Below are 16,175 nucleotides of genomic sequence, written 5' to 3'. Positions count from 1 at the left end.
AAAGGGCAGTTTAACATGTACAGGAAATGGTTGATTGACGAACCTAGCCTTGACTGACTTAATGAAGCCAAATCGCATCGTTATCTAACAGTCTGGTCTCTTGACAAGATAACAGTAAAGAAACAAGGACACACGGCCAATCTGGAAACAAAACTTGGCCTAACTAACTAATCAGGACCTGACTGCACAGTTGATGACACATCCATTTCAATGCTCAAAGAGGATAAAGAATGGGAAGTATGAAAATAGGACCAGAGGGCACAACCTCAGAATGAACGGATGTGCCGTTAGAATAGAGATGGGGAAGAATTTCTTTAGCCACAAGGTAGCTGATCTTGTGGAATTAATTGCCACAGACTGCTGTGGAGTCCAAGTCATAGGGTATTTTTAAGGCGGAGGTTGATAGGTTCTTGATTAGTAAGGGTGCCAAAGGATATTATGAGATGGCAGAACGATGGGGTTGAGAGGGAAAGATAAATCAGCTAAGATTGAATGGCGGAGTTGACTTAATGGGCCGAATGGCCTAATTCTGCTCCTATAACAATTAATTCATATTTTCTCATACCATAATTCAGCCCATCATGTCTGTAGCGGATTTCAGATCAATGAACCACTCCTGTTCCCATGGTTACTCCCTGTAAATTATTTTCCCATATGCATCCTAAATTAACCCTTTATTGTCCAGATACCCACCTCCATTATCAGATAAAGGATGTGCTGGTGGGCTACAGTGGACAATTATGGAGAATAGGGTTGAGAGGGAAAAATAGATCAGCCATGATAATAGAGCACACTCGATGGGCCAAATGGCCTAATTCTGTTCCTATGTCCAATGAGCTTCTGGATATGTGCATGGCAGTCAGAGAAGGAGCTGATCACTGATTATCAGCAAGATCTCTGATGATAAACACAAAGTGCTTGAGTTACTCAGCGGGTCAGGCAGCATCTCTGGAGAAAAAGGATGGATGACGTTTGGGTCGGGACCCTTCTTCAGGCTCAGACAAGATCTATGAGCTAGTTTAGAGATACAGCGCGGAAACAGGCCCTTCGGCCCACCGAATCTGCACCGACCAACGATCCCCGCACATTAACACAAGCCTACACACACTGGGGACAATTTACACTGATACCAAGTGTACAAGCCAATTAACCTACAAACCTGTACGTCTTTAGAGTGTGGGAGGAAACCGAAGATCTCGGAGAAAACCGAAGATCTCGGAGAAAACCCAAGTGGTCATGGGGAGAACGTACAAACTCCGTACGGACAGCACCCGTGGTCGGGATCGAACCTGCGTCTCTGGCGTTGCAAGTGCTGTAAAGCAGCAACTCTACCGTTGTGCCACCTTGGTGCCCTGCCTTGAGTTGAATAATTTAAGTGATTTGAATCTAGAATGGGTTAGGTGATGTATAACTTTGCAGAGATCACTGACAGCATATTTAAAAATTGTGAATTACAATTTGAATAAAGATAGCAATAAACTGCTGAATAAACTCAATGGGTGGAGCAGCATCTGATGAGGGAGGGATCTCCTAAGGGCAGCTAAGGTGCCTGCTGTTGTGAGATGAGAGGGTCTCTGGCATCTGTAGCTGTGCTGTCAGCAAACTAGATGAATTGTAGATTTCATCCAGAGAATTTTCACAAGCAGGGAAATGTTTAGTTAACTATTAAAATATATTTTAAAAGTGCTGGAAAAAGAATAAATTGATCCAGAAAATGAAATATCATAATTGACCATTTTGTTTAGAAAGCCACATGATGTTTTTTTACAGAAATTGGATTGCATTTGGGTAGCACAGTGGCTCAGCTCATGAAGCTGCTGCCTCTTACATCCAACATCCCAGGTTCAATTCTGACCTCTGGTACCGTACGATAGATCTTTACTTATCCCAGGAGTCTGGTCTGCCTACAGTTAAAAAAACACAACAAGATACATGAAACATGAAATGAAAGTGACAAGTGGAAAGTCCAGGATTGGGGATGTGCAAAGATTGGGGGGGGGGGGGGTAGGGGGAGTCAGTTTACCCCATGACAGAAGGGGAAGAGTTGTACAGTTTGATAGCCACAGGGAAAAAGGATCTCCTGTGGCATTCTGTGCTGCATCTTGGTGGAACCAGTCTGTTGCTGAAGGTGCTCCTCAGGTTGACCAGTGTGAGCTGTATTGTCCAAGATGCTCCGCAGTTTGAGGAGCATCCTCCCCTCCAAAACCACCTCCCATGAATCCAACTCCGCCCCCAGGACGGAGCCAGCCTTCCTGATGAGCTTGTTGATTCTGTTGGTGTCCGCGGCCTTCGCCCTGCTACCCCAGCACACGGCAGTGTAGAAGATGGCAGACCCTCTCTCTCGTGAGAGAGTCTGTGGCAGGGGAGTGGGGTTGTTGAGGGGGCTGGTTTGGGGGAGGGAGGGGGGAAGAGCGGTGTTAAAGGGGAGGGGGAGGGGAAGGGGAAAAGGGTTTGTAACCCTGAGCCCAGTGAGATAACCTCAGAAACGCCCGCGACAGAGAGGTCACGACACGAGTACTTTTTCTTAATATTTTCAACAATTTATTTTAACTGTGCAATAGAACTTCAATCTTAAAATCAACCACGACGGGCTTGCCGCACTTACCATGTTGACACTCTGACCCATGATACCCTTCACTGCACCGGCACGTATAATTGCCGATATTTTCCACACATTCTCCATTTCCACTGCACGATGCAGCTTTGCACGAAGCTGTCAAAAGAAAGCAAATGCATTAATCACAATCAATCACAACCACAATCACACTTTATCAGCCAAGTATGTTTTTGCAACATATGAGGAATTTGTTTTGCCATACAGTCATAACAATAAAAAGCAACAGGACACACAAAATACATTTTAACATGAACATCCACCACAGTGACTCCTCCACATTCCTCACTGTGATGGAAGGCGAAAAAAAGTTCAATCTCTCCCTTCTTTGTCCTCCAGCGGTCAGGGGCCTCTAACCTTCCGTTGACGGGACGATCTTGACTCCCGTAGCCGGCGGCGAGCTTTCCTTGTCGGGGCGATCAAGCTCCTGCATTGGGTGGAGGGGGTCTCAGCTCCCCCACCCCGGGCGATCTACCCCTGGTCGGGGCTTGTCAAACCTTGTGCAGCTTTGGAGCTCCCGACCGGTCTCAACCCAAGATTGCGAGCTCCTCGATGTTAAAGTCCGAAGGCCGCGGTTGGAGCGTCGATCCCAGGCAAGGAATCACACGCTCAGATGGTAAGTTCATGCCCCTCGGTGGGGCTCAAAGTCAGTCCCAGGCAAGGCCTCCTGCTCCATGGTGTTAAGCCGCAGAGCGACCGGAGATACGATCCGGAAAACAATCGCATCTCCGGCAAGGAAATTGTAATCCTAAACGACTCTTTTCACATCTGCGCACATGACCATGAGCCTCACATCATGGGAGCACATTTTGACTAATTTGAGCATGTACCTCCCATATTTCCAACACACTTTAAAAGGGATTGTCGTCGGCAGTGTACACCCACATTTCTAATGGATGCTCCTTCAGAGGAAGATCCTGCACCTTATGTCTACAGCTACATGGTATCAATACAGTTTGACACACAGATGTGACCAATGTTTATTTTCTGTTGATCAGTGTACCGGCCCTGACTTGCAGTTTCTAATTCTACAGCCTACTACCTTCTCTATCCAGGTCAGTTGACCAATCTTAGTTAGGTATCTGAAAAAAGTAATCCTACCATTTAATATTCTTTAAGTAAAGAAGCATAGTTTTATGTAAAAGACAAAGTGCTGGAGTAATTCAGCAGGGCAGGCAGCATCTACAGAGGGAATAGATGGGTGATGGTTTGGGTTTTGACCCAAATTAACGATTATCCATTTCCTGCTACCTGACCCACTGAGTTACTCCAGCACTTTATGTTTTACTCAAGATTCCAGCATCTACAGTTCCTTGTGTCTCCAGTATAGTTTTCATCATCCTCACTGGAAGTTAAACAGAAGAGCACTATTTTTAAGTACTCGCTGTGTGTCCTTGGATTAGGGTTAGGATAGCTTCAATCCCATTCTTTTGTTTAATAGGGTATCTCTGCCTCGAAAATTGTAGTGGAACTACAATTAATATCAAAACCCTCGAGTAATGTTGTATTCCCAGTTTCCCGCTCCCTCATTGCTCAGGGATGCCTTCAGCGAGTGTATGTGTGGATATTGTGGGAGGACAATCAGCCTGGACGATTCATGTATTCATGTACGGTGGCGCAGCGGTAGAGTTGCTGCCTTACAGCGAATGCAGCGCCGGAGCCCCGGGTTCGATCCTGACTACGGGCGCCGTCTGTACGGAGTTTGTACGTTCTCCCCGTGATCTGCGTAGGTTTTCTCCGAGATCTTCGGTTTCCTCCCACACTCCAAAGACGTACAGGTTTGTAGGTTAATTGGCTGGGCAAATGTAAAAATTGTCCCTAGTAGTGTTAGTGTGCGGGGATCGCTGGGCGGCGCGGACCCGGTGGGCCGAAGGGCCTGTTTCCGCGCTGTATCTGTAAATCTAAAAAATCTAAAACATTAAAAGCTGCCTGATTATCAGTAGATGATCAATTGCAAAGTGCTGTGAATATCTCTGGCTCTAGGCTGCTTTTACTTCAGTGCATAAATGCTCATGGAGAGCCTTGGCATTACGGTTGTTGCTGGGTCAGGTGGCAAGTTTGATCGAGGATTTTTTTTTAACTGGAGTGCACACAACTCACATGTAGCATTTTCTGAAGGTTCCTGAATACCCTGGGTTTACGTAACATCCTGTTGTCGTGCAATGGGGGCCTTGCTGTGAGGGTGGAGCAGCCTTTAGGCTGCAAATAAGCCCTTGGAAGATCTGTACAAAGTAACAGGGCGGCACGGTGGCGCAGTGGTAGAGTTGCTGCCCTACAACGCTTGCTGCGCCGGAGACCCGGGTTCAATCCCGACTACGGGTGGTGTCTGTACGGGGTTTGTACTTTCTTCCCGTGACCTACGTGAGTTTTCGCCGAGATCTTCGGTTTCCTCCCACACTCCAAAGACGTAGGTTAATTGGCTTGGTAAATATAAAAATTGTCCCTGGTGTGTGTAGGATAGTGTTAATGTGTGGGGAACGGTGGTCGGTGCGGATCCGGTGGGCCGAAGGGCCTGTTTCCACGCTGTATCTCTAAACTAAACTAAACAGCAAGTTGTGGGTTAAGATCGTTCAGCACTTATCACATCACCTCCCATGGATGAAAAACCACCTTATCCTCCCCTGAAAAACACCACACATTTCTTCATTTATTTCACCATTTAATGTAAACTAATCAGCAACTCACCGTCACTGGGATGTACTTGCTGCTGCTGAACATATGATTACCTACCGAAGGTTGAGACAGCTGAACCATTAAGATCCATTTGGCAGTCCTGGCATCAAATCAGCACTGCACGCCCATTTTTTTTTAGTAAACGTTTAGTAACTAATTTTTAAAGTTAAATATATTTCAAAGAAAGAGGTGAACTGGGCCTTACCTAGGTAGCATAAAGCCCGTTTCTCTCTTTCTGTGCACGGTTCATTGTTCCATTTGCCCGCTTCCTTTGCTCTTTTTATGTAAATTTCTACACAATCCTCGCCCCCGAGAGTTGGTTCACCTGCAGCCCAGTTTTCTGCTTCTTCACCCAGTGATTTATTTGTTCCAACCCAGGTCCAAACACCACCAATCTTCCTGATTCCAATCCAGTAGTAAGTTGGGCTTTTTGGCAACATCTGATTGAGATAATTAATTTCCTCTTCGTTCTGAATGGCAACTAGGTCAGTGAAGGACTTTTGACAGTACTCTCTGGCAGCTGGCCATGTCATTTCTGTCAGAGAATATTCATAATTCCACGTCTGGACTCCTTCCCAACTCACAAGTTCTGTGAAAACAACAAACATGTAATAAAAAAATGGAATATACTGGAAAGAGGCAAGTTAACACCAGCATGGCAGTAAAGTGAAAACATAGAAAGTAGGTGCAGGAGTAGGCCATTCGGCCCTTATGATCATGGCTGATCATCCAGTATCAGTACCCTGTTCCTGCTTTTTTTGTTCATATCCCTGCATTCCATTAGCCCTAAGAGCTCGATCTAATTCTCTCTTGAATACATCCAGTGAATTGTCCTCCACTGCCTTCTATGGCAGAGAACTCCACAGATTCACAACTCCAGAATCAGGAGATGTTGAATCAGTATGGATAGAAATGAGAAATTGTAAGGGTAAAAAGACCCTAATGGGAGTTATCTATAGGCCCCCAAACAGTAGCCTCGACATAGGGTGCAAGTTGAATCAGGAGATAAAATTGGCGTGTCAAAAATGTAATGCTACGGTGGTTATGGGAGATTTCAACATGCAGGTAGACTGGGAAAATCAGGTTGGAAATGGACCCCAGGAAAGAGAGTTTGTAGAGTGCCTTCGAGATGGATTCTTAGAACAGCTTGTACTGGAGCCTACCAGGGAGAAGGCAATTCTGGATTTAGTGTTGTGTAATGATCCTGATCTGATAAGGGGACTAGAGGTAAAAGAGCCATTAGGAGGCAGTGATCACAACATGATAAGTTTTACTCTGCAAATGGAAAGGCAGAAGGGAAAATCGGAAGTGTTGGTATTACAGTATAGCAAAGGGGATTACGGAGGCATGAAGCAGGAGCTGGCCAAAATTGACTGGAAGGAGGCCCTAGCAGGGAAGACGGTAGAACAGCAATGGCAGGTATTCCTGGGAATAATGCAGAGGTTGCAGGATCAATTTATTCCAAAGAGGCGGAAAGACTCTAAGGGGAGTAAGAGACACCTGTGGCTGACAAGGGAAGTCAGGGACAGCATAAAAATTAAGGAGAGGAAGTATAACATGGCAAAGAAGAGTGGGAAGACAGAGGATTGGGACTCTTTTAAAGAGCAACAAAAGTTAACTAAAAAGGCAATACGGGGAGAAAAGATGAGGTACGAGGGTAAACTAGCCAATAATATAAAGGAGGATAGCAAAAGTTTTTTTAGGTACGTGAAGAGGAAAAAAATAGTCAAGGCAAATGTGGGTCCCTTGAAGACAGAAACAGGGGAATTTATTATGGGGAACAAAGAAATGGCAGACGAGTTAAACCGTTACTTTGGATCTGTCTTCACTGAGGAAGATACACACAATCTCCCAAATGTTCTAGGGGTCGGAGAACCTAGGGTGATGGAGGAACTGAAGGAAATCCACATTAGGCAGGAAATGGTTTTGGGTAGACTGATGGGACTGAAGGCTGATAAATCCCCAGGGCCTGATGGTCTGCATCCCAGGGTACTTAAGGAGGTGGCTCTAGAAATAGTGGAAGCATTGGAGATCATTTTTCAATGTTCTATAGATTCAGGATCAGTTCCGGTGGATTGGAGGATAGCAAATGTTACCCCACTTTTTAAGAAAGGAGGGAGAGAGAAAACGGGTAATTATAGACCAGTTAGTCTGACATCAGTGGTGGGGAAGATGCTGGAGTCAATTATAAAAGACGAAATTGCTGAGCATTTGGATAGCAGTAACGGGATCATTCCAAGTCAGCATGGATTTACGAAGGGGAAATCATGCTTGACAAATCTACTGGAATTTTTTGAGGATGTAACTAGGAAAATTGACAAGGGAGAGTCAGTGGATGTGGTGTACCTCGACTTTCAGAAAGCCTTCGACAAGGTCCCACACAGGAGATTAGTGGGCAAAATTAGGGCACATGGTATTGGGGGTAGGGTACTGACATGGATAGAAAATTGGTTGACAGACAGAAAGCAAAGAGTGGGGATAAATGGGTCCCTTTCGGAATGGGAGGCAGTGACCAGTGGGGTACCGCAAGGTTCGGTGCTGGGACCCCAGCTATTTACGATATACATTAATGACTTAGACGAAGGGATTAAAAGTACCATTAGCAAATTTGCAGATGATACTAAGCTGGGGGGTAGTGTGAATTGTGAGGAAGATGCAATAAGGCTGCAGGGTGACTTGGACAGGTTGTGTGAGTGGGCAGATACATGGCAGATGCAGTTTAATGTAGATAAGTGTGAGGTTATTCACTTTGGAAGTAAGAATAGAAAGGCAGATTATTATCTGAATGGTGTCAAGTTAGGAGGAGGGGGAGTTCTGGGTGTCCTAGTGCATCAGTCAATGAAAGGAAGCATGCAGGTACAGCAGGCAGTGAAGAAAGCCAATGGAATGTTGGCCTTCGTAACAAGAGGAGTTGAGTATAGGAGCAAAGAGGTCCTTCTACAGTTGTACCGGGCCCTGGTGAGACCGCACCTGGAGTACTGTGTGCAGTTTTGGTCTCCAAATTTGAGGAAGGATATTCTTGCTATGGAGGGCGTGCAGCGTAGGTTCACTAGGTTAATTCCCGGAATGGCGGGACTGTCGTATGTTGAAAGGCTGGAGCGATTGGGCTTGTATACACTGGAATTTAGAAGGATGAGGGGGGATCTTATTGAAACATATAAGATAATTAGGGGATTGGACACATTAGAGGCAGGAAACATGTTCCCAATGTTGGGGGAGTCCAGAACAAGGGGCCACAGTTTAAGAATAAGGGGTAGGCCATTTAGAACGGAGATGAGGAAGAACTTTTTCAGTCAGAGAGTGGTGAAGGTGTGGAATTCTCTGCCTCAGAAGGCAGTGGAGGCCAGTTCGTTGGATGCTTTCAAGAGAGAGCTGGATAGAGCTGTTAAGGATAGCGGAGTGAGGGGGTATGGGGAGAAGGCAGGAACGGGGTACTGATTGAGAGTGATCAGCCATGATCGCATTGAATGGCGGTGCTGGCTCGAAGGGCTGAATGGCCTACTCCTGCACCTATTGTCTATTGTCTATTGTCTATAAAAAGTTTTTCCTCATCTCAGTCCTAAATGGCCTACCCCTTATTCTTAAACTGTGACCCCGAGTTCTGGACACCCCCAACATCGGGAAAGTTTTTCCTGCATCTAACCTGTCCGACTCCTTACGACTTTTATATAGTATGTTTCAATAAGATCCTTCTAAATTCCAGTGAATATAAGCCCAGTCCATCCATTGTAAGCCCAGTCGATCCAAAAGTTATTATGTAGGATTTTTGCATCAGTAGCAGTGTTGTCTTTAAAGTGACCCACGTGATGTGTCTTCATTTTATATGCCACCAGGACAACAGACCTTCATGGTCAGATCAAGATCCCTGGACTTACAACAACTGGGACCTGAAGATGGCGCCTAACAGGGGATGCTGTGCACTGTATTAGTGTACTACTGCTGTACATTTTAACTGTATCTGAGATGCTTATCTGATATGTATCTAAGTCGTTATGTATCGTGATACCTGTACTGAACTGTTAACAAAAATGAATTTCACTGTACCCCTGTGACAACGTGATAATTGTGACACGTACCTATACCTGTGACAAATGAAGTACCATAGACCACAGAGCCATAGACCATCAGCCATGGTGGAGAATTATGGTGAAGGATGCCTGACAACTAGTACTGAGATGTCATTTGATTAACAAGAAAACTTTCTGGTGTCGAAAGTGTTTCAAACTGAAGTTACAAACAATGAAGAGGAATTGCCTGACTTGAGGAGAAAGTTATTATTCACTTGGCAACGCATTATGTAATAGCGAGATGTTAAAATGTGGGAACAAGCTTGAATCGGCAAGATAATGGTAACATAAACAAATAGATGTATGTAATGCAAGAGGTGATTGCAGAGTCTGTTGAAGTGAGAAAGTTAACGAGGTAATCCATCAAAAAGGAAATATTGGAATAATTACATTTATAGAGCATTTTACACTATCTCAGCACATAGCAAAGCAATTTAGAGTTAGTGAACCTCTTCATGGATTGTGGCCACTGGTGTAGCATGAACCACAAAGAGACCAATTTCCAAACAGTAAACTCCCACAAGCCATCAACGTGGCATATGCCAGATAATCTATCATATTGATTGGAATATGGAAGATTCTGAGGGGAATTGGCAATGTAGATGCTGTGAGGATATGTCCCCTGGTCAGAAATAGTGAGTCTAGGCTCAGGATAAGCAGTTGACCCCTGAGACTGAGAGAAGGGTTATCAATCATCGATGGATGAGCTATCAAGTATGGAGATAGATAATCGATGATTGACATAGACGCAGTGGGCCAAGTGCCAGTTTTCAAGCGATATGACTCCATGACTCCATAATTTCATGACTCTATATTCATGACTCTGGGGGAAATAAGGGTTATGGGGATTAGACAAAAAAATGAAGACAAGCCAAGATCAGATCTACCTGGATCTTATTGAATGCTGAAGCAAGCTAGAAGGGCCATTTACTCCTATTCCTCTTTCTTTCCTCTTGTGAGAGTAAAAAATTGATCATGATTGTAGATAATTCCCATTCTCTTTTGTAAAGTAGTTTTTTGAAGTCTTGTATGTCCATCTGAGCCAGAGGACAGAGCCTCAGAACACAACTTCTGAAATAAGCCACATTCAAAAATGCATTACCCCGCTGACACTACACTGGAGATTCAGCCTAAATTTTGTGCTCATGTCTTTAGATGGGACTTGAAATCATAAACATTGGAGGAAGGAAAATGTGCAGGTGTTAACTTCCCTCCTCTCCTGGAGGAAAATAATCTATGCCAAAATTACAACATTTGTAGAGAAATAGAAGAATAAAAACTTACCATATATCACAACCAAAATCCAAGCCTGAGAAATGCCCTTCTGAATCCAATGCTTTTTACAGAGTTTGACATGAAAGGCCCATTGATAGAAAAGAAAAAATATACATTAGAATCTTCCATGTAAATAATAAATGAACACAATATGCACATGGCATATTACAGAATACAGTTTCATCTCAAGGTATTAATCAAATTTTACACCATTTCTATTTTTTTTTAACCACAATTTCCTGCAGATTTTATCTCAATCTGTGTCCTGCTCGCTTGGCATAGGATTTCTAAAGAGTTTTTATGACTTGCGGTTAATGTGACAGACCCTCCCTTTAAGCACTGAGTGACAGTGAAAACACTTCTCCACATGCCATTCCTCACACCCACTGGGAGGTGACCCCCCTCTCCAGGTACCTCAACGAGGTGATACCCACTACAGGTGACACCCACTACAGGTGACACCTGGTATTATCCAATCCATCCATCACGGGTACTGACCTCCCCACCATCGAAGGGAACTACAGGAGTCACTGCCTCACAAAGGCAGCCAGCATCATCAGAGACCCACACCACCCAAGCCACGCTCTCATTTCACTCCTACCATCGGGAAGGCGATATAGGAGCCTGAAAACTGTAACGTCCAGGTTCAGGAGCAGCTTGTTCCCTACAACCAACAAGCTGTTAAACACTACAACCTCCAAATACTATAGAGACCTGGGGCCATTATTTTTGACTTTGCACTACTAATGTCTGTTTTTAAAAATATATACTGAACATTTTTGTTGTTGTTTATTATTGGTTTTACAGAGTACGATGTTTAAATATCTGTTGTGCTGCTGCAAGGAAGAATTTCATTGCTCAGTTTTGGGACACATGACAATAAAACACACATTGACTCTTGACTCCAGATGGTTGTAGGTGTTGGAGGCCGATCATCCCATCCCCAGAACATCCTCAGAGCAATGTCCTAGGCTTCATCGATGACTCTCTTTCCATCATCAGGTCAGAAATGGGGATGTTCGCTGATGTTTGCGCAGTGTTCAACTCCATTTGCAACTGCCTAGCAAATGATGCCGCATTTGCGACAAGACCAAGAGGACCCTCGGGTCAGGCCTGTTAAAGCTTGTGCTGGGAAAGTGTCAGGCAATGACGAACTTAAACAAGAGTAAGACTGGTCACCTACCCTTGATATTTAATGGTATTATTATCGCTATCAGTCCCCAAGCACCAGCCTCCTTGGACTTGCCATTAGCCCGAGACTCAATTGGACTGGTCACAAAAACCATGGCTAAACACAGAGTGGTGGGAAAATCTAAGTCCTGTACCAAAGTCAGGTCCTGACAGGAGCCCACCACTTCCACCTCCCAATAGTTGGCAGCCACACCTTGCTGCAGCAGCACTTTAACTGGTGTTTCTCGTCTTTCCAAAGAACCTCCAATTCGTTTAAAGCCAGATGTTTGTCATCCACAAAAAGGCTCTGGACAAAAGGAAGTAAGTCAAAGAGTCCATGGAGGCAAATGATCCAGATGGGCTACACGATACAATTGTACCACAATCAGCAATAGATGTATGGTAAACTTAGAAAAGGTGGTCAGAATATTAGCTTCCCAAACACCACCACCTGCACTGCGATAAGCCTGGCCACGCTTTAGTTTAGTTTAGAGATACAGCGCGGAAAAAGACCCTTTGGCCCACTGAGTCCGCACCGACCAGCGATCCCCGCACATTAACACACACTAGGAACAATTTACACATAAACCAAGCCAATTAACCTACAAACCTGTCCGTCTTTGGAGTGTGGGAGAAAACCGAAGATCTCGGAGAAAACCCATGCAGGTCACAGGGAGAACGTACAAACTCCGTACAGACAGCACCCTAGTCGGGATGGAACCCGGATCTCTGGCGCTGCATGGCAGCAACTCTACCGCTGGGCTGCTGCGCAACCGTCATCACTTGGTGAATTGGCCATGGCATTCCACTACATAAGGAACAGGATGAGCAACTAAACTACTGCACCATCTACAGACAGCAGACAATAGGAGGGAGTGCGGGCGGCAAACTGCCCTGTTTCCTGAACCCCACTTGTGGAAACTGATTCAGTCTCAGCAGCAGTCATACACGAGACAACCATCTATTTAAAAAATAAATCTTCAGGAACAGAAAATGGGTAGACAATAGACAATAGACAATAGGTGCAGGAGTAGGCCATTCGGCCCTTCGAGCCAGCACCGCCATTCAATGTGATCATGGCTGATCATTCTCAATCAATACCCCGTTCCTGCCTTCTCCCCATACCCCCTGACTCTGCTATCCTTAAGAGCTCTATCTAGCTTTCTCTTGAATGTATTCAGAGAATTGGCCTCCACTGCCCTCTGAGGCAGAGAATTCCACAGATTCACAACTCTCTGACTAAAAAAGTTTTTCCTCATCTCTGTTCTAAATGGCCTGCCCCTTATTCTTAAACTGTGGCCCCTGGTTCTGGACTCCCCCAACATTGGGAACATGTTTCCTGCCTCTAATGTGTCCAACCCCTTAATAATCTTATACGTTTCGATAAGATCCCCTCTCATCCTTCTAAATTCCAGTGTATACAAACCTAGTCGCTCCAGTCTTTCAACATATGACAGTCCCGCCATTCCGGGACTTAACCTAGTAAACCTACGCTGCACGCCCTCAATAGCAAGAATATCCTTCCTCAAATTTGGCGACCAAAACTGCACACAGTACTCCAAGTGCGGTCTCACTAGGGCCCTGTACAACTGCAGAAGGACCTCTTTGCTCCTATACTCAACTCCTCTTGTTATGAAGGCCAACATTCCATTCGCTTTCTTCACTGGGTAAAAGATAAAATAACATAACCTACCATTTTAGGAAAATTCTGTGTTTCTTTTTTGCTTTCTTCTCTCTAGTTGTTCTCGTCGCTGATGTTTTGATAGTTATACGAGCTTCATGTTCTTTAGTCTGTTTGTGCAGTGCAGCACTGCGGCTCTCTGCGTTTGTAGTTTCAACCCACAAATGTAACTTCCCTGACTGACATCAAATTCTCTGATGAGCAAACATCCTGCAAAACCTGAGGGGACAGTTTTTTTTTTCTCAATGCGGATAATTCGCTTTTGCTACTGAATACCAATTTGAGTCAATTAGTAAATCTTTTACATTTAAAAACATATTTAATCAAGCAAAGTTTGCTGACAGCCCGTTAATGAATGCATAGAAATATGGTGCGATACCTTTAGCTGCTGCTATGTAACGGAGACTGCAGCACGTACTTTGAATCTTTAAAAAAATAATAAGCAAAGAAAGTCGAATTCAGAAAGAATAATATCCTGAATTCATTCCTGATCGCTGAGGTTCAGAACCTTGATGAAAGGTGCAATATTTTAAAACGTTTATCTGTCCCTAATATCTGTAGATGTTGACAGAAATATTCTGCTGATTTCTATTCAAACATTGGGATGAGCAACTTGATTGTGCAAATTGGTAATGGCATAAAATAAATGTTATTTCCATAAAATTGGTCAAAGCAGGGGTGAAGGAAGGGTTGATATCTGACAATTTCAGACAAGGGTCAAGTCATGTCAAGAGTCAAGTGTTTAATTATCTTATGTACCAACAACAAAATAATGAAATTATTACTTGAGGCAGAATAAAAGGCATGTAAATATAATACGCAGAGATAATATATAATAAACAAAAATGAAAAAATAAATACTCGTGCAAAAAATGCGCAAAGTCCTAATTCCGATGCTCCAGTAAAACCAAAGCAGAACTTCCATTTGCACCAAAATGCATCAGTCTGAAGAAGGGTCTTGACCCGAAACGTGACCCATTCCTTCTCTCCCGAGATGCTGCCTGACCCGCTGAGTTACTCCAGCATTTTGTGTCTTCCTTCCATCTGCACTGTCCTGTTTAGCACCATCACACATTTTGTCATCACTACCTTCCATCTGCACTGTCCTGTTTAGCACCATCACACATTTTGTCATCTCTTCCAGCTTTTGCCATTAACTGGCCTCTGCTCCCCTGCTTCCTCCACATCTTAAGACCCATTGATCTTTTCCAAGTTCTGACGAAAGGCCATTATTTTGAACCTTCAATTCCCTATCTTTCCCCACAGGTACTGCCTGTCCTCCTCTTCATTTGATGTGATTAAAGGGAAATAGACTCAGCAGAAAAGACAACTATGGGCTACTGTCAAAAGACGAAAATCTAGAAACTCACCCGCAAATAGAGTCAGGAAGTCAGGTGAGTATCTCTTTATCCACATTAAACAGAGCCTACTTTTGTTGACCAAGGGCTTGGAGTTAAGTGAGTAGCTCTACTCAATAACCAAATGTCTGTAGTCTCTTTTTGCTCTGGTTTATTTCACTCACACATTTAAACTGTAATAGACAATAGACAATAGACAATAGGTGCAGGAGTAGGCCATTCGGCCCTTCGAGCCAGCACCGCCATTCAATGTGATCATGGCTGATCATTCTCAATCAGTAACCCGTTCCTGCCTTCTCCCCATACCCCCTGACTCCGCTATCCTTAAGAACTCTATCTAGCTCTCTCTTGAATGTATTCAGAGAATTGGCCTCCACTGCCCTCTGAGGCAGAGAATTCCACAGATTCACAACTCTCTGACTAAAAAAGTTTTTCCTCATCTCTGTTCTAAATGGCCTACCCCTTATTCTTAAACTGTGGCCCCTGGTTCTGGACTCCCCCAACATTGGGAACATGTTTCCTGCCTCTAACATGTCCAACCCCTTAATAATCTTATACGTTTCGATAAGATCCCCTCTCATCCTTCTAAATTCCAGTGTATACAAACCTAGTCGCTCCAGTCTTTCAACATATGACAGTCCCGCTATTCCAGGAATTAACCTAGTAAACCTACGCTGCACGCCCTCAATATCAAGAATATCCTTCCTCAAATTTGGAGACCAAAACTGCACACAGTACTCCAGGTGCGGTCTCACTAGGGCCCTGTACAACTGCAGAAGGACCTCTTTGCTCCTATACTCAACTCCTCTTGTTATGAAGGCCAACATTCCATTGGCTTTCTTCACTGCCTGCTGTACCTGCATGCTTCCTTTCAGTGATTGGTGCACTAAGACACCCAGATCACGTTGTACTTCCCCTTTTCCTAACTTGACACCATTCAAATAATAATCTGCCTTCCTATACTTACCACCAAAGTGGATAACCTCACACTTATCCACATTAAACTGCATCTGCCATGCATCCGCCCACTCACACAACCTGTCCAAGTTACCCTGCAACCTCATAGCATCTTCCTCACAGTTCACACTGCCACCTAGCTTTGTATCATCGGCAAATTTGCTAATGGTACTTTTAATCCCTTCATCCAAATCATTGATGTATATTGTAAATAGCTGCGGTCCCAACACCGAGCCTTGCGGTACCCCACTAGTCACTGCCTGCCATTCTGAAAGGGACCCATTTATCCCCACTCTTTGCTTTCTGTCTGTCAACCAACTTTCTATCCATGTCAATACCCTACCTCCAATACCATGTGCTCTAATTTTGCCCACCAATCT

The 16,175-nt window shown here is 44.3% G+C and overlaps 1 protein-coding gene across 1 annotated transcript in view; it reads right to left on the bottom strand.

Annotated features, from left to right (window-relative positions):
• Nucleotides 1-16,175, bottom strand: part of LOC144597984 (E-selectin-like) — a 51,776-nt gene that overhangs the window by 28,720 nt on the left and 6,881 nt on the right. Inside the window, exons 3-6 of the mRNA XM_078407849.1 lie at nucleotides 11,813-12,061; nucleotides 10,639-10,716; nucleotides 5,493-5,876; nucleotides 2,606-2,713 (exon numbers count right to left, since the gene is read on the bottom strand). Coding sequence (XP_078263975.1) covers nucleotides 2,606-2,713; nucleotides 5,493-5,876; nucleotides 10,639-10,716; nucleotides 11,813-12,061 — 819 coding nt within the window. The remainder of the gene's footprint in view (nucleotides 1-2,605; nucleotides 2,714-5,492; nucleotides 5,877-10,638; nucleotides 10,717-11,812; nucleotides 12,062-16,175) is intronic.

This window comes from Rhinoraja longicauda, chromosome 11 (assembly GCF_053455715.1).
Source record: "Rhinoraja longicauda isolate Sanriku21f chromosome 11, sRhiLon1.1, whole genome shotgun sequence".
Taxonomy (NCBI): domain Eukaryota; kingdom Metazoa; phylum Chordata; class Chondrichthyes; order Rajiformes; family Arhynchobatidae; genus Rhinoraja; species Rhinoraja longicauda.
This window is presented reverse-complemented; position numbering and strand designations above follow the sequence as displayed.